The sequence below is a fragment of the Castor canadensis genome, chromosome 11 (assembly GCF_047511655.1).
Source record: "Castor canadensis chromosome 11, mCasCan1.hap1v2, whole genome shotgun sequence".
In the NCBI taxonomy this organism is placed as follows: domain Eukaryota; kingdom Metazoa; phylum Chordata; class Mammalia; order Rodentia; family Castoridae; genus Castor; species Castor canadensis.
The window spans coordinates 46918638-46936133 of record NC_133396.1 but is presented as its reverse complement, the minus strand read 5'-3'; the positions used below and the strand labels follow the sequence as shown (position 1 = coordinate 46936133).

At 57.7% G+C, this 17496-nt stretch overlaps 2 protein-coding genes and 1 long non-coding RNA gene across 10 annotated transcripts in view; 2 read left to right on the top strand and 1 right to left on the bottom strand.

Moving 5' to 3' along the window:
* The window catches only part of Smg6 (SMG6 nonsense mediated mRNA decay factor), a 266332-nt gene extending 257695 nt beyond the window's left edge, over positions 1-8637 (top strand). For all 8 annotated transcript variants that reach the window (XM_074046589.1, XM_074046588.1, XM_074046591.1 and 5 more), the window contains 3 exons: positions 2738-2949; positions 3243-3324; positions 6934-8637. In XM_074046589.1, coding sequence (XP_073902690.1) covers positions 2738-2949; positions 3243-3324; positions 6934-7064 — 425 coding nt within the window. In that variant the 3' untranslated portion in view covers positions 7065-8637. The remainder of the gene's footprint in view (positions 1-2737; positions 2950-3242; positions 3325-6933) is intronic.
* Positions 8638-8780: 143 nt separating this feature from the next.
* On the bottom strand, positions 8781-13399 carry Hic1 (HIC ZBTB transcriptional repressor 1). Its single transcript, XM_020169122.2, has 2 exons — positions 13248-13399; positions 8781-11779 (listed from the first exon to the last, which is right to left on the bottom strand). Exon 2 carries the CDS (start codon positions 11757-11759, stop codon positions 9615-9617), a length of 2145 nt encoding a protein of 714 aa, XP_020024711.2. The 5' UTR covers positions 11760-11779; positions 13248-13399; the 3' UTR covers positions 8781-9614.
* Positions 13400-16624: 3225 nt separating this feature from the next.
* LOC141413805 (uncharacterized) lies at positions 16625-17442 on the top strand. The gene is made up of 2 exons (XR_012438713.1): positions 16625-16917; positions 17010-17442. It is a non-coding gene; the product is annotated as an uncharacterized lncRNA (long non-coding RNA).
* Positions 17443-17496: the final 54 nt, after the last annotated feature.

Genomic DNA, 17496 nt, shown 5'->3' with positions numbered 1-17496 from the left:
TCTCCAAAGCAAGCCCTTGGCTCATGCCTGTTGATTCCTACCACTTGGGCGCTTACCACTGTTTGGTCATTGATGCTGGTGCACGGTCAGCATCTCAGGGTCCATCAAACCTGCTTTTACCAGCTAGATTGCCTCCAGGGGACCATCTGGGCACCCTTAGTTTTAGAGCTCTGTGGTAGGTCAGCCTCAGGGGAGTCTTTGGACTTTGGGCTACTGTTGAATATAGCTGATATAGCTAATATAGCTGATCGCTGTATTGTAGAGGCAGAGGGTCTGGGAGATGATTGTGAAGCCAAACCTTTTTAATGTCCCCCTCTTTAACAGCCATTTGAAACAAGTTTGGGAGCCCTCTCCTTTGGAAAAGCCACCAGACTGGCAGTCTGCCTGCCAGGCTACCTCTGACATTCATGCCAAGATGTTCCATTGGGCCTTCCCTCTAAGTCCCAAGTGTCTTAGTGCCAGATGGGGGTGGAAACAAAGGGCAGGAAACATCCGCCCCTGCAGAGCCTGTAGAACCCTGGGGGGTTGTGGGAAACACGTTAGCACCACCTGAGAATGTTGGCACTGAAGCAACCCTCCTCCCTCCTCCACCCTCCCTGTCTTCCTTCCCCCTCCCCATGTGGCCTGGCCAGAACCTCTTAAACCCAGGCCCTGAGACCTAAGGAAAGGTTTTCTGCACTTCAAAAGAAGAGCAACTTCTATCATAAGGCAGAGCAGCAAGGCTATCACATTGTCCTGGGCTTCCCTCTTGCCTCACTGGGTCCTGGTGGGTTGCCTTTCAGGATATAGCTGTACTTTCCTCCCGGGAGGATTTCAGGGGAAAGTGGCTTGGACACTTTTTTGCTAGGTGGTTGGGAAGTGGTATAACAAAGCTTGTTGCTGGTGGAGTGCCTAGCAGGCATGAGGCCCTGAGTTCAAACCCCAGTACCATCAAAAGAACCCATATAGTTTAGTTAGGCACTGGTGGCTTATGCCTATAATCCTAGCTACTCAGGAGGTAGAGATCAGTAGGATCTTGGTTCAAAGTCAGTCCCAGGCTAATAGTTCGCAAGAACCTATCTCGAAAAATCCCATCACAAAAAAGGACTGGTGGAGTGGCTCAAGTAGTAAGAGCACCTACCTAGCAAGTGTGAGCCCCAGTGCCACAAAAAAAAAAAGAGAAAGAGAGCTGACATCTCAGAGGCTCCTTAAGGCTCAGAAAGTACCTCAGACACTTCCTAGACTAGCTAAAGTTCCTGTCACCAGCCCTGATTATGTAATCTCCTTGTTCCTGAGAGATCCAGTAAAAGACAGAGTATGGCCCTTGGCCCTAAGGAGCTTACAGTTCAGTATAGAAACCCAGGTTTGGTACAGAAAGGACAAACACAAGAAAATCAGAGGACACTTGCAAGAACACAGTCCATGACCCACAAGGATTTTGGGAACTGACAGCTGTTTTGTAGCTACACAGGCCAGTCTCACAGCTGTGAGACAAGCTCCTATTTACTCATGTGTTCCTTAGTGGACTCTTACCCCTATGCCCAGAGCAGCAAAGGGTTAAGCCAACGTCTTGTTTGTTGTGCTCTTTTAACCTGCTCTGTGCTCCTTAGGCCTGACCCCAGCATTGAGAAGTCCCGCCTGGTGCAGAAGCACAAACAAGCTTCCCCTTTGAAGCCTGTTTAGTTTGGAAGCAGGAAAGCAGATTTTGGGATAGAATACCAGTTTTTCCTGTTTGATGTTCTGTTTGCTGTACCATACACCCATCCACCATTACTCCCCAGCCTCAGCCATGCATCATATGGACACTGCAACTCGGATTACAAAAAGCATGGTTATTTTGTGTGTGTGTGTGTGTGTGTGTGTGTGTGTGTGTGTGTGTGTGTGTGTGTGTTTTCCCACATGGCTCTTTTCCAAAGAGTGTTTCTGAATACCCAGACAATGAGTGCCAGGCTCACTATGGAACAGCATGCTCATGCTGACTCCCCAAGCCATGATTCATTGTACTAAAGAGAGGCCTCAGACCCCAAACTCTCTGGAGCCCCCAAGGAGTGCATATTTCCCACTTGACCTCAGGCTTTTGGCTGGAATTTTGGAAAGAATCTTCACCAGAAAATGAAGCCATGTCCCAGACACTTAGACAGACAGGCATATACACACACACACACACACATACACACGTGCACGTGTAGTTTCAAGGAGGTAATGTGGCACAGTTACGGTTTTGAGAAACACCAGGGCACTTGCAAGTGAGGATATAACTGTCCTTCATCTGTGCTGGCTTCTCTGTACTCTGCCAGAGGGGGCACATAAAACCTTGCCCCTTTTGGACTGCTGGGTTGGGAAGCTCTCCCATAGTTGAATGCGAGTACCTCACTTTCCCTTTAGCTGCTGTATACCCTTGCCTCTCCTGAGGGACCCTTTTAATTTGATCCTGTAACTAAAGAATGCAATAGCTCTCTAATAGCCAGGTTTGTTCCTCTGAACATAACAGCTGTAGAAAATTCCTGTAAGTTTCTCCCAAGAGGAGGGCAGAGCCCAGGAAAAGAGGCAAAAAAGAGAATAGGGCACTGTGAAAGTCTGGGACCCTTCCTGCCCCCACAAGTGGCCCTCCTACCCCTTATTTCATTGGAAGGCTCCTGTGGGGAAGGTGGCCTCTGTGGTCTTTGAAGGAACTGAATGGGAAAGGAAGTGGACAAAGCCTAGGATGAAGGCATACATGATTACTGAGACTGACACCATGTGGGCTCTGTCTTATCAGTGATCAATGAGCTGGATGGACTGGCCAAGGGGCAAGAGACAGACCACCGAGCTGGGGGCTATGCCCGTGTGGTGCAAGAAAAGGCCCGGAAGTCCATTGAGTTCCTCGAGCGGCGATTTGAGAGTCGGGACTCTTGCCTACGGGCCTTGACCAGCCGTGGCAATGAACTTGAATCCATTGCATTCCGCAGTGAGGACATCACTGGCCAGCTGGTGAGACCCTGAGCTGGGAGGGAAAGCCCATAGCCCACTATTAGAGTTCCTAGGAAGGAGGGACTAAAGGAAGACTTGTGGGTCAGGGCAGCTGAGGGAGCAGCCACCATCAAGGACCATGAAGGGGGAGTTCCTTGTCCCCTGGATCACTCAGCACAGTTAGACTCATCCAAGCAGAGCCAGAGCATGCATGAAAGGGACTCTAGGACATAGCCTCCAGGAAGTATGCCTGTGCCTCCTCTGCATGGCGCCCCCTCCTGCCCAGTGGTGCTTCTCACACTGTTTTCCTCCAGGGTAACAATGATGACCTGATCCTTTCTTGCTGCCTACACTACTGCAAAGACAAAGCTAAGGACTTCATGCCCACCAGCAAAGGTACGATTTACCCTGTCCTCCAGGATCATCCATCCCCTTGCCCTACCTCATCCTACCCATCATCAGCCCCTGAGAAGGGTTTCTCCATTTGACTCTGGCCTAGGAAATCAGGGACTGGCAGGTGGATCCTGGGCCAACTAGGAATGAGCTTAGTTCAGGAAGCCCAGCTCTAAGCAGTGAGCTTTCCCACTCAGTCTGCATCCATTTCCTTTCTTGGGTCCTCAGTGATTTCCCTTTGACAGCAAGAATGTCTTTATGATTCAGTGTAGCCTGTTCTGGCCATGGTCTCCTGAGTCCAGCCTTCTGTAGCCCCAAGAAGCACAGTCCCCAGTGGGCACATTTCTTTTCCTGGCCATGCTCACCTTCTTACCCCTCTCAGTGCATCCCTGAATGTTTATTCTGTATCAGGCCTGGGAGAGAGGTGCCTCCCCAATAAGGAGTGTGAACCTTTCTTCCCAGTCTCTATGGCTATGAGCTATAGTACTTTGTGAACCAGCTAGAGTTGGAGGCAGAAGAAAGCTTAAGACTGCACTCACAGTCCAGTTTTCAAGAATTTTTTGGTGAGCAGAGGCCCACCCTATGACTGTCTTCCAAGTGCCCAACCACCTCACCCTCATCCCTGAGATTCCTACACAGCCCTTACAGGGTCAGTGACATGTAGGGGTTTTCTGCTTCTGATTCCCAGGATTCTGACAGTTCTTTTGGAAGGAATTCCTAGCTCAGTGTCATACTTTCTTTTTCTTTTTTTAACTTTGGCTGTATTGGAGTTTGAAGTCCGGGCCCTTATGCTCTCTAGGCAGATGCTTTACCACTTGAGCCACACTCTAGCCAGAATTTCTAATTTTCATATGTGTTGTCATCTTACTTATGTCCTTGTTGCCCCTCTGTCTTCTCTGTTCATGCCCCTAACCCTGGCTTTCAGGCCTCTGTAGAAGTTGTTTTCCCTCCTGCTTCCCCTCTCACCCATGTTAATGTAGTTCTCTCTCCTGGCTGAGTCTCTGTACCAGGGGCTGGTCAGAAGCCCACAACTGCTGTTCCTCAGAGGGGTCCTGCCACATGGTTTGCAAATACCATCCCTTAGAGCCAGATCTGGAATTTTCAAGTGATGAAAGAGAGTCCTAGCTGAACCAAACAAAGGAGTTTGTGCTGGCTTTCTAGAAGGGTACCTCCTGAGGGAAAGGATTGCAAAGGACTTTGTGGGGAAGTGTAGCTCCCATGCTCCTCAGCCTCAGAACTATTTATTTCCTAGCACAAATACATTTGGGCTTTGACCTTACTACTCCTTCCACATCCACACTCACCCACACCCTCCTGCACTATACCCCAACAGCCAAAAAGAACCCCTTGCCATCCTGGGGACCGCCCCTATCAGAATTACATCAGCAACGGCTGGTGTAATCAAACCCCATTTGTCAGTGTGAATTCTTAGCAGATTAACTTGTCAGATTCACAGAGAAACCGTCACCAAATGTTTATGTGTAAACGATGTTGAATTTTAAAATCATGTGGATTATGGCGGATGGGGCCTGACAAGATGACAGTTTCTGGTTTCTAACAAAGTGAAGTTACCAGTGTCAAAACAGAGGATGTTTATTGTTAAAAAATGTCTCAAAGTATCCACAGAAACCCCTGCAGACCCCTGCCAGCAACGCTGGGCCTTGGTTGGCTGACCTAAGGCCTGGGACTCTCCTCATCTGAGGCCCAAGGCAGGAATAGTGGGGCTGTAGACAGACCCAGACAGGCAGCTAGGTGCCCCACATAGCACCACACTCCCTACACCACCAGCCCATCCTCCCTAGGGGGTGAGGGCAGCCCCAGTCAGTGGAGGGGTCTTAGACCCCTTACCCATTGACTACCTTCTTCACCCTCTGTCCACCACAGCACTTGCCTCCGTCACACTCTCCTTCCTCCTCTCCCTTTCTCTCACCACCATCAGCCCATAAGCCTCTCCCTTCTTTGTCCCCGCAACTCTTCCCCAGGCTGAAAGCCAGTTCTCAGCCTCCCTGCCTGGACCTGGCAAGCCTGAAACTACTCAGGTCAGACATGGATGTTTGCAATCCCCTTTCCCCACCAACCCACGCAGTGCGTGAACACCGCAGGATGTTTCCTGTGCCTCACTGTCTGCTGCACCTCCGCTAGGAAATGTCCAACCTGGGACTGAGGGGTGGACCTGCCACCAAAGTGGGTATGTCAAGGGTGGGGATGTTAGTTGCATGACTATTTGGCCCACTTTAAGTTTTCTCCATTAAAGGTCAGAGAGGAGAAGAGATAGTGGAGATACTGTGCTAAAAACGTCATCTAAAAAGAATGAAGGTTATCTGTGCTACTGTAGAAAGATGGGGTTTTTTGTTTTTTACGGTACTGGGGTTTGAACTGAGGGCCTTACGCTTGCTAGACAGGAACTCTAGCACTTGAGCCACTCCAACAGCTCTGTTTTGTGTTGGGTTTTTTGGGATAAGGTGTCTCAAACTATTTTGCCCAAGCTGACTTTGAACCGAGATCCTCCTGATCTCTCCCTCCCAAGTAGCTAGAATTACAGGCATGAGCCACCAGCATCCAGCTTAGATGTTTTAAGGTTATAAAATTTCAGTAAAGGAAGTATGGCTAGTATGATCTCAATGTTGTAGGAAAAACTGCATGCGTGTGTGTGTGTGCGCTTGTAAATGTGCATAGAGAAGTTTGGAAGGTCAGGTGCTGGTGGCTCATGCCTATTTTCCTAGCTACTCAGGAGGCAGAAATCAGGAGGATCGAGGTTCAAAGCCATCCAGGGCAAATAGTTCTTGAGACCCTATTTTAAAAAAACCCATCACAAGAAAGGGCTGGTGGAGTGGTTCAAGGTACAGGCCCTGAGTTAAAACCCTAGTAGCACGAAGTACCACCAAAAAAAAAAATTTGAAAGATACACAGAGCTACTCCTAGGGTACCAGACAGGTGGGAGGATAATCCTGACTGCTTTTCCTTTTTACTCTTCTGTACCATTATCTATATATATGTGTAGGTTACTTTTTTTTGGGTGGGAGGGGGCAACACCAGCATTTGAACTCAGGGCATTGTACTTGGTAGACAGGTTCTCTACCACACCCCCAGCTGTACTTCTGTTTAGTACAGGAAATCATTCGGCCATAGCCACAGGACCTTGTGGGCACAGCTTTGCCAGGGACCCTTGCCTAACTCTCCTCAGAGTACCCTCAAGCCCGTCCTTGTCCCTGTACCTGGAAGCTCTGCATCCACTTTTTTCTCATCTTTGGTTTTCTACCTCTGGAAGCATAAAGCATTCTGTCTTTGGGAGGTAAAAAGAAAGGAGTGAGTCCAGGGCCAGTCAGTAGTGCACAGCATGGGACTTCTGCTCCTATGAGTTCATAGTCCTGGGAGACAGGTCTGTGGAAGCCTGAAGGTTAGGGCAGCTTTCAGGCACAAGACAGAACAGAGTTCTATGCAGGAGGGTGGGGGCCCAAAGCAGAAGCATAGCCACTGCCCAGCATGGCCTTCTAAACAGCAGGAGAGGTGCAACCCAAAGCTGAGAGTTGCCCCATATTCCCCTTCAGGGTTAGAAGAGGCAGCCACCCCTGCCTCCTGTCAGTGAAGCCCTTTTGCTTTCTGTGCCAACAGAGGAGCCAATCCGCCTATTGCGGGAGGTGGTGCTGCTGACAGATGACCGGAACCTGCGTGTGAAGGCTCTGACAAGGAATGTGCCTGTGCGGGACATCCCAGCCTTCCTCACGTGGGCCCAGGTGGGCTGAAGGGGCCACACAGGGGCCCACCCCCATGGAACCGTTCCTGAGAGGCCACTAGGCATCCACTGTAGCACGGAAGATGCCCATGTGCCTGAGCCACCAATCCACCCAGACAATAAACCATCCTCTTCCAACCCACGCCGTGGCCGTGCTGTGGGGGAGCTGCTCCTCACATAGCCCCTCCCAAGGGTCGGGCGGCAGCTGCTGGGACCCTCCTGGGCTGCCAAGATTTAGCAGGGAGGTGGCTGACTACAGTGACAACAGGTGGGCAAGCCAGATCAGCCGCCCGTGCTCTCAGCCTTTCTCCTCTCATCTTGTTCAGGGCTGGGGGAAGGCTGCTCACCCTGGGACTTGTCCACTTTCTCCAGGTGGTGATGGGGCAGGGCTTCTAGAGTTCCCATTAGATGCAGGTGAAATCGGACCCCTTGTAATCTGCAGAACCTCTGGCCTGTGTCCAAGAGGCTTTAGGTGTGTTATGAAGAAAGTGCCCAGGGGTGTATTTCCATCTTCCTGAGGTCTGGATCCCCCATGGACCCAAGTTGGGTTCTGTCCCTAACAGCAGCCCTAGGTCCCTATGTCTGTCACCCCCACCCCAAACATACACCCATCCTGCTGTTCCTCTTCCTGTCCATATCAACCTGCATCCCTTACACTTGCCCCGCCTTGCTTTTCCTTTAAACTATCATGGGTCTAGAAGGAAAGGACTTCTAGTCACAGGCCCATGCTTCCTGGGTGGCCTTCACCTGCTCATTCTACCCTTCTTGACCTTTCTTTTGCTCTTGTTCCCTCTTTGGGAAATTTCCTCAGACTCTTGTCATCCCTCCCTCACACCTTCACCCCAGAACATCCTTTTATCCTCCTTCCTTTTCTAATTGGTCTCTTTCGACCTCCAAGGTCCCCTCAACTTCCTCACTTCAGTTCCTCCTCATGAGAGTTCTCACTCTGAATCTTCCTCCTTCCACTACCTGTGGCAGGAACCTAATAAAACTTTCCCACCCATCTTTCCTTCTCAGGCCCCTATGCTCTGAGAAGCTTCCAAGGTTGATACATCCCAGCCTGAAAGCATTACTCAGCCTTGATTGTTCACCATTTCTGACTTTTCCCTCTACTTCCCAGAACTGACACAGGGGCCCCTTAGCCTTTGAGGTTTTTGTTGCCCCTTAGCTGGTACCCATGTTCACAGCCTCCTTCCAGAGGCTTCCTATCAGGAATGAGTTCCCTCCAACCCAGGGCAGGAATAAAGGAGCTAAGACTTAGAGATAAGGCAGGGTCTCTGGTGAGCAAAGGGATAAATCCTGATGGGACCAGTGAGGAATCTCCCCACAGCCCACATCTGGCCTTACTACCTGCCCCTCTGGGAACTTTCCTGGGGATGCTGGGCCTTTCCCAGGCCCGGGACGGTGCCAACAGGGGGCTGGGCAGGACAGTTCAGGCCTGTGGTTTGGGATGTCCCTATGGACTCATTACTCAGAGACCGGCTCTTTGGGTACAGGGTCCTGGCCTCCCATGAGATCCTCTTTTCTGTCCCATTTGAAGTCCCGGTTTTGTTTGCTTAATAAATTTTTAGTTATGAAACATACTTGACCTCTTGCCAGTCTGTTTTTGGGATTGGGGAAGAGAGGCAGGTCCAATCCTATACACCTGTGTGCCTGTGTGCCTTGCCACCTCCTTGGTGCAGTCCACCCAGGTCCTTGTGCAAGGGCAGAAGACACTGTGGCAGGATTAGGGACCTTGGTTACTGCTTTATTGCTGTTTGGTTCGAATATAGAAAATGGAAACGGCTCTGGAAGAGCCTGTGTACAGGTATGAAATATACAAACGAAGAGGAGGGAGCTAAGGAGACCACGTTCCAGCCCAGCCCAAGGGGCTGGGAATGGGGGCCATCCGGGGCGCATGCAATAAATATGTTCCGGGGCCCCAGGGAAGGGAGGGGAACACCTTCGGAGTGGGAGACAGGTAGGCCAAGGCTACTCAGCCCTGGCTCCATAACTCCCTACCCTGGTGGGTACAGAGGGAAGGGTGGGCCCTGGGGCTAGTGCCACTTGTGCAAAATGAGGAACTTCACATTATCAGTCCCGGGGCGGGCAGAAGCGGGAGGCAGGGGCCCTCCGGCCGGCTCAGTCCCCTTCCCTCTCCCCAACTCTGCCCAATGCTCCGACCCCAGCGGGGAGATTCACAGTGAGAGTAGGTGTGGTCGCAAGGGCCGGAGGTAGGGCTAGGAGCGCCCGAACAGTGACACCCCTCCCCCAAGAGCAGCACGGAGCCAGGGGAAGGAGCCAATGAACCACAGAAAGGCAGGGAGAGGCCGGGGGTCTCCTTTGGTCAAAGCTGATATCAAAAATATAAATCTCCCTTCCCCCAACCCACCCCCGTCCCGGGGTTTTCCCCCACCCCCGGGCTAAGGCACAAAGCAGTGAGGCCAGGTGGAGCCGCCACTGCGGCCGGCTGCCGCTGCTACTAGTCCCGAGAGCGGTGCCTGCGCGCTGCCTGCGCCGCTTCCTTAAGAGAACGAGCCAGGCCGCGAGGCAGTGGTCGGCCGGGCCGGCGAGGGGCGCTCTAGGTGGGAGAGAAACGGTCGATGGTCCGGCCGTCGGGTCCAGCGGCCAGGTGAGCGCCCTGGCTCAGCACTTCGGCCGCTTTGTCTGGGCTGAGGCCCAGCTCCGCAGTGAACTTGGCCAGCGGGTAGAGGCTCTCGAGCGCCACCTTGGGATCGTGCAGGAAGTGCGTGGTCTGCGCCAGCAGTTCAGCCGCAGCCGCCTTGTCCTGCTGCTTCAGGCTCAACTGTTCAGCCGTGAGGCGGGCCACAGCAAAGACGCCCTCGGGGAAGTCGAGCTTGCCCTTGCCATCGGGGCCTGGGACGCCGGGAAGTCCCCCTAGGCCTGCCAGCGCCCCGGCTGCACCGGCTGCGCCACCTACGGCGTGCATCTTCATGTGGCTGATGAGGTTGCGTTGCTGTGCGAACTTGCCACCGCACACCTGGCATTCGTAGGGTTTCTCGCCCGAGTGGATGCGCATGTGCTCGGTGAGGCGGTACTGGCGGGTGAAGCGCATGCCACACGCGTCACACGCAAAGGGCTTGAGACCCAGGTGGCTGCGCATGTGGCGTGTCATGGTTCCGCGCTGCGTAAACTTCTTCCCGCAAATGGTACATGGATAGGGCCGGGTCAGCCAGTGCGTCTTCTCGTGCTGCCGCAGTGTGGCCGGGTCCTTGTAGCTCTTGTCGCAGGACGCGCAGCGGTACGGCCGCAGCAGCTCTCCCAGACCGCCTGGAGCCCCAGCAACCTTGTCCCCACCGCTGCCATAAGGGGGCCCGAGGCCGGCGGCCCCGGCAGCCACCTCAGCCGCCTCGGCCCTGCCATAAAGCGCCTCCTCCTCTTCCACGTGAGCCTCCACGTGCGCGTTCAGCTGTTCAGAGCTGGGAAAGCCCTTGCCACATGGGATACACACGTACAGGTTGTCACCAAAGCTCTCTGGCTCGCCATAAGCCAGGTGCGGGCATGGGTAGCCCTCAAGGTGGCCTCCGGGTGGGCTAGGATCCTCACTACTGCCAGTCTCCTCGCTGCTGCTCTTGTAGTCGTCGCCATCGCCGCCTGTGCCGGGTCCGTCCAGGCTGCCCGGGTAGCGCGGCGGCGGCACCAGGCCGAGCGGTGGCCCCCCGGGCGATGTGGCCGGGTCCCCGCCGCGCTCCTCGCAGCGCTCTCCTGGGGACCCGCGATCTCGGCCCAGTTCGTCGCCGTAGCTACCCAGGCCCGGTTCGTGTTTCATCCAGCGGTAGAGAAGGCTGGACCCGTCGGGGCGTCCGGGGGGCTCGGGTCCCGGGCTGCCGCCGCTGCCACGAAACGGGTCCGGAGTCGGTGCGGCCTCCTCCAGCTTCTGAAAGGGCAGTGGGGGCAGCGGCGGCAGGCCAAGCGGTGGGTCCTTGTAGGCGGTGGGACCCGCACTGGGAGGGCTGTCGGGGCGCGGGGGCAGCTCGCGCTCACTCAGCGGCCGCTCGGGAGCCGAAGAACCGGGTGGGCTCTTCTTGGACAGGTCCAGGCCGCAGAGTGGGGAGCAGCGGCGCTCCGGGACGCAGAGGGCAGCGGCCGGGCCCGGGCCCGAGGCGTACAGCTCAGCGCAGTGTGTATTGACCGCAGCCTCGGGGCCCGACGACGGCTCGGCGGCGGGCGGCGGCGGAGGCCCGGCCGGAGACGAGTAGCAGGCCTGGATGACGGGCGTCGCGGCCCTCAGGCCCCGGCCCGGCCGCCCATAGGGTGCATAGCCGCCGCCGCCACTGCCGCCTCCCCGCAGGTGGCAGTACTTGCCGTGGCGCTTGAGGCGCTTCTTGCACAGCGCCACGAGGTCAGGGATCTGCAGGTAGCTGGCGGCGGCCAGCACGGCGCCCAGGCTCGGCTCGGCCCCCGGGGCCACCGCTGCGGCTGCCGCTGCCTCTGCCCCATCAGCCAGGCGGCCGGTGTAGATGAAGTCAAGCACCAGGCGGAACACGGCCGGGCTCACCATGTCATGGTCCAGGTTTAGCAGGTTGTCATGCACCACCAGGGACTTGAGGTAGGCGCTGCTGGCCGCCAGCACGTTCTTGTGCGCGCGGAAGAGGGCGTTCTGCACCACGATGATCACGTCGCACAAGAAGCCTTTGGTGCGCTGGTTGTTGAGCTGCAGCAGCAGCTGCCTCGAGTGGCCGGGCGCCTCCATCGTGTCCAGCATCGTCTGCCCAGCACACTCTCCTGCGGGGACACACACCAGCCGGGTAAGAGCCACGCAGTGCCCTGGTCGCCTGTACCCAGCCCGGCACTTCTCCCTCCACTTCCCCTTCCCCTCAGCTGAGCAGGGGCATGGAACACCGCGGCCTGGGCACTGGCGGAGGAGGATCGGCGGCCTGCGGGAGTGGGAGTCTAGGCCCGCCGGCCCGAAGTAGAGGAAGGAGCAGGAGGAGAACGGCTGCGGATGGAGAGGAGGCCAAGCTGGCCTGTGCGCGCCAGGCCCAGACGCTGCTGGGCACAAGGGCTGGTGCTGGGGACTTCCAAGGAGAAAATTGATCAGATGAAGTGACCCTTTCGAAGGAGACAATTACCCGACTTAAATAAAATGTCCGCTTCAGGAAAAGTCATTCAGGACCGAGAATTTTGCCCAAGTGGGAAGAAAAGGAGTCGAGTAAGAAATGCCTCCCGCCTCGGGAGAAGTTGCCCCAGCTGGGGTAAGTGATACGAAGGACAGGAGAGCGGTGCCCACCGAGGCGCCGCCCCGGCCTGGGGCTGTCAGGCCCTTGGTTGGGCCCAGGGTAGTGGCGCGAGGATGGAGACAGCGGCTGCCGTGGCGGGCAGAGCGCGAAGGCCGGGCCCCGGCGCGGGGAGGGCGTTATATCAGGGCAGGAGGCTGAGGCAGGAAGCAGGTGGGGGGGAGGGGGGAGCCACGCAGCTCCCAGGGGAGGGAGGGGGCAGCGCCCCGGGCGGGCACGGCGCTCAGCCGGCTGCGGCCCTGACCCCGGCCTGCGCCCCACCCGCGTTCCGACTCCAGCCCTGGCCTCGACTCTACATTCGCGGCCCTGGCGCCTCCCTCCCCAGCTAGCTCCCCTCGACCCCCTTCTCCCCCGGAACTCTGCCGCCCCAAACTTAGGGAAAAGTTTCCCAACTTCAGACAGGGCGGGAGGAGAGCGCCAGCCCCAGTCCCTGCGCTCCCAGCTTTCCCTCTCAAGTCCCCAATTCCGGCGGCCAAGCAGCCGCGGGTCCCGAGCCGAGTCCTGAGCTCCGCTGCCCGCCTGCTCGCCCGCCCGACCCCATTCCCCGCCTGGCCCGCAGGGCCTCGCGGCCCGTTACCTGCGGCCGCAGCCCGGCTGGGCTTCCCTCCCCGCGGCAGTGGCAGCTCCTAGCCCGCGCCCCACCCGCCCCGCTGCCAGGCGCCGAGCTGTGCCAGGGCAGCGCCCCTGCCTGCCCCGCCCGCCAGCTCCCCTTCTCTTCCCCTCTCCTCTCCAGCCCATGTGCGGGCAGAACCGGCCCCGGGCCGCTGACCCCACCGTGAACCCGGCGCGGAGCAGCGGCCCTGCGGTCCTGAGTCCTCTAGGGAAGACATTCGGAGCCCTGAACGCCAGCTGCGATGGGGCGCCCGCGCCAGAGGATGCGCCCGAGGCAGCCAGCACGCGAGTACCGGGCTGTCTCGGGTCCCTTGTCCCTCCCGGTCCCCAGCTCGAAGGCCCACCTGGGGGGCATGTCGAAAGCCCCGGGCCCGGCTGACGGCGGATCCAGGGGGGATGTGGCTGCGCTGCGCTGCCCTCCGCCCGCCGGGCCCCCGGTCGGTCTGTCCTGCTGGTCCGTCCTCCCCGCGTCCTGGTCGCGTCTCAGACCCGCCGCGCTTTCCGCACACTCTTATCTGGGGCTGCCCCGGCCAGCAGGCGCTGCTGCAGCTATGGCGCCACCTCGCGGCCATAGGGGACTGCGCCTCCCGGCTGCAGCCGCCCTCCCTCGCACCTGGGCTGGAGGCTTGCAGATGCCCAGCTAAGCTGGGAATGTGTGTGCAGGTTTACGCTTCCAGATGTGCCCACCTGAGACGCGGACCCGCGAGTCCTGCAAGCCCTAGGGCTTTGGGCTGAGCACTCTCCTTAACACATTTCTATGAATTTAGCTCCAGTTCGGGAAAAGTGCTGCCCAAAAGGAAGCGACGGTGGTGAGGGAGCTTATGGAAATCCTAAAGAGATGAAAGTAGACAAGATCTCGGGGGACTCTCCTTACACATCCCCGGGCGCGACTTTCCCCTTCGACCTACCCCCAGTACGCCCACTCGAGCACATGGGTTAAGTATGCACAGCACAAAGCCGTGTGCACCCAGACCCTATCCAGGTTTACACACACACCCCGCCCCCTCCCGGAGTCGCAGCTGTCTGGGATACTCCTGGGGCTGCTACGTAGTGCCCCGCCCCGAACTTGCGGGTGTCCGGAGAGACCCCAGGATGCCCGGCTGGAAAGGGCTGGACAGAGCCTCATAGGGATCCGCAGGAGTGACCCCAGATCCCCCATGCGAGCCGTTTAGAGAGACCCCGAGTGAGTGATTTTTTTTTCTCCAATCCAACCATAAAACATGACCTGAAAGGCTGTGGCTTGGGACCCCCCCCGAAAAAGTTCTGAACCCCACATAAAGGATGGGTTCACTCCAGTGACGAATGCCTCTTCTAGAAAGGAGAGGCACCGGCTGGCGCGTGCACCACTATTCCGGAAGTGTCCCCTCGCAGCCGGGTGGAGGCACTAGGACTGTGGCAAGCCCCGCGTCTCTGAGGCCCACGCTCCGCCTCCTCTCCCCCGCAACTCCTGACCTCCGCCCACACGCGAACCCCCCCCCCCGAAACCGCCCGCAGCCTCTGATTGGCTGCGCCTTCCTCAGCGCGAAGCGGAGAGACTGGAGCGCAGCGTCACCATGGTAACCAATGAGATTCGCCCAGATCGCGTCTCTCCGAAGCCTTGACGAGCTTAGCAACCGCGCCGGGCCGCAGGGCGGGCGGAGGCCACACTCGCCGCCCTCCGCACTGTCCTCTGCCCCCACGCCCCCGCTAGAGGCAGTGGCTGAGTCACTCCGCCAGGGGCGGCCGGCGTGGCCACTTGCTGTCCCTGACCGACACCAAGGTCTTGGGCGCCCCCCAGAGGTTTGGTTTCCTTCGCAGGCGGCTTCAGTGCCGGGTTGGGGCTTGTGGTCCAAACAAGTCCTCCCGCCTGAGTCCCGCTGCGTCTTGGGTTTGCCTCCTTCCCTCGTGTCCGCTCTGTGTTCTGGATTCATCTTATCCACGTACTGCATCTCACCACGGCCACAGCGTCCTCACCAAGCAAGTACTAAGGTCCCAAAGCAGAAAACAGTGTGCTTCAGAGTTTGACCTCTATCAGAGGTGGACCCCCCCACATCTCTGCCGAGTAAAGGCTAAGGTAGAAAAGTGTACAGAAGTGTTTGGGGTGGGGGCGGTGAGAGAATCAATAGAAGTGCTCTTAGAGCTGGGTTTTGACGGATGAATAAGAGTTCTCCCGCCCAGTTGGAAGGTATTTCTGGAGAACAGAATTACTGGAACAAAGATTTTGGCAAAATAACGGGAACTCTAGAATCACAAAGGGCAAGCTGAGCTTCTCTGAGCTCATCTCTGCTTTAATCTTTTCTCCTCCTCTTGGGGTCAGATCATCCATGTCTCAAGATTAGTCCCTCAGCCCTGTCTTTTGCGTCCACAATCTTTGCTTTTATTCTTTAGCACTTGCACCAAGTTAACCCCTACCCCGCACCCTCAAGCCCTCATTGCATCAGTATGAGAAGGGTCTTAGCCTTGCTCCTAGCCCAGTGGCAACGTCAGAGCCCCTAATTCTCCTGTGGAATCTATTCCATGCTTCAACCATTCCCTTCTTCGTCAGCTCCACCAGCCAGCTCCACACTGCTTCCTCTCCACCCTTGTCCAGCTCCACCCTGTAAACACTCCTGCCCCATTTAGAGCCTAGGGTTGGGCGGGCCATTTATTTGCCGGCTACTGTTCCGAAGAACTGCCCCCACGTGGCACGGACTCCTGTCAATTCTGACCCTCAGGTCAGACTCTAATTCCTCCAGGAAGTGGTCCCCACACCCCCTTCTCTTAAGCTGCTGAGCCCTTGGTCTCCTTCACCCTCATAGGAGCTCTGCCGTAAGTGCGCCACAAATGAGTGCTGAGGTGGTCCCTGGGTGCCAGAGCTGGGCACTGCCACCTATGCTCTTGTCCGCTTGCCAGGCTTCCTTTTGCCCCTTCTTCCTTTTTTCTCCACCTCCCTCATTTGAACCCATCACTCCTTTCTGGGAAGCCCAGATCTCTGTCCTTAACCACTTGGCCTTTCCTCGGGTCTCCAGCTCAGGACTGGTACCTGAACCCCGCTGTGCCTACCTTTCCCATGTCCACCCCCGCCCAATCCCCAAGCTTCCTGGACTCTTCTACCTTTCTTCCCCTCGCCACCCTCCACCGGGATGCCACGCCACGGCGCTGGATGCACGCTAGACCCCTCGGCGGATGTAGCTTCTTTTCCTACGCCCCCCTCCCTCGCCCCAGGAAGACGGTGACACTACAGTAGCCATGCAGAGTGTGACGCCGGCGCGTGGCATCCTGTGATGTCATAGAGCCGTCCAGTCCTGGAACTGAGGCATGGGATTGGGGGCTACAGGGTGAGGACCGCCGAGGGACAGGCGGGGAGGAGGCTGAGCCCCCAGGAGCCCCAGCTCCGGAAGGGGAGAATGATAAACATGTAACGGAGCCGCCGCACCCTCCCTGCACTCCTCCCCCGGCCCCGAGCCCCGCAGTTCCGGAAAGTTAACCCCTTGTAGACCAGGACAGGGGGCGCATGGTCCCCCTACCCGATCCAACTTCCGCGCACCCTCCTCCCCCTCCCAATTCCCATCGCTTCGGTCCCCACCACCTCACCCCCCGCCTCGCCACTATAAATAGCCCCTTTTCCCGTTTCCTAAATTCCCCGCTGACGTCGGCAGCGCGTCAGTGTGTAGGAGCCGCGGCCGCATGAATGAGCCGCCACACGAGTACTACGCGCGTCTATAAAAGCGGCGGCGCCCGCCGGGCTGCGGGAGGCGAGCGGGCGCTGGCGCGACGCGGCCCGCCAGGTAAGCGGTACCGACGGACCGATGGGCCACAGATGGACCGGTACGCGGACACGGGTGGGGGAGGAGGAGAAGACCGGTGGGCAGAGGGTTGGAGGTCTTTACAGAGTGGGGATGGGGACAGGATGGGAGGGACGAGTGTTCTTGCAGCTGGCGGATCAGGGGCCAGAGATTGACAACCCCGCTCAGCACCTGCCCGCGCCCAGATGGAGACGCAGCCACTCTGGAGGCGCATCCAGGAGAGACTGGACCCGAGACCCTGAAGCTTTCGGTGGGTCTCCTGCGCCATCCTCCCAAGAAAGTGGGGAGAAGGTGCTGGTACCCCAGGAGACGCGCCCCCATCCTCCCCCTCCCTCCCCGCAGCGCGGTGACTCAGCCTAGCCCAGCTCTCCTGGACTGCTGACTGAGCGGGGGCGGCGGCGAGAGATAGACGCCCACCTGCCCCCAGCCTCAGCTGCTGCTCTCTCGGGACCCCTGCCCCGCATTTCGCCCCAGCGCCCCTCTCCCCGTCCCCTCCCGTCGGGCTGTGCCACTGCGCCCACGACTTCCCGCCTCTGCAAGTGGAGCTGTCCTCTCAGGACCAGGCGGGGGCGGGGCTTCGGCCAGGGCGCCCCGCCCCCACCCGCCGGAAGCGCCTCCTGCCAGGACATCTTTGACGTCACAGGACTCTGACGTCAAGGGTCGCGTGCCTGTCCGCGAGTGTTGAGGCCAAGAAGGGCAGGAGACGTGGGGGAGGAGGAGCAACAACGCCCCCAGCCGCGGGCTACGGGGGCACCCCTGTCCGGGCAGCGCGTCGGCACCTTGGCTCTAGACTGCTTACTGCCCGGGCCGCCCTCAGTAACAGTCTCCA

Excerpts from the sequence above, each read along its gene's own strand:
- Hic1 (XM_020169122.2), bottom strand. The coding sequence starts at position 11,759 with ATGCTGGACACGATGGAGGCGCCCGGCCACTCGAGGCAGCTGCTGCTG.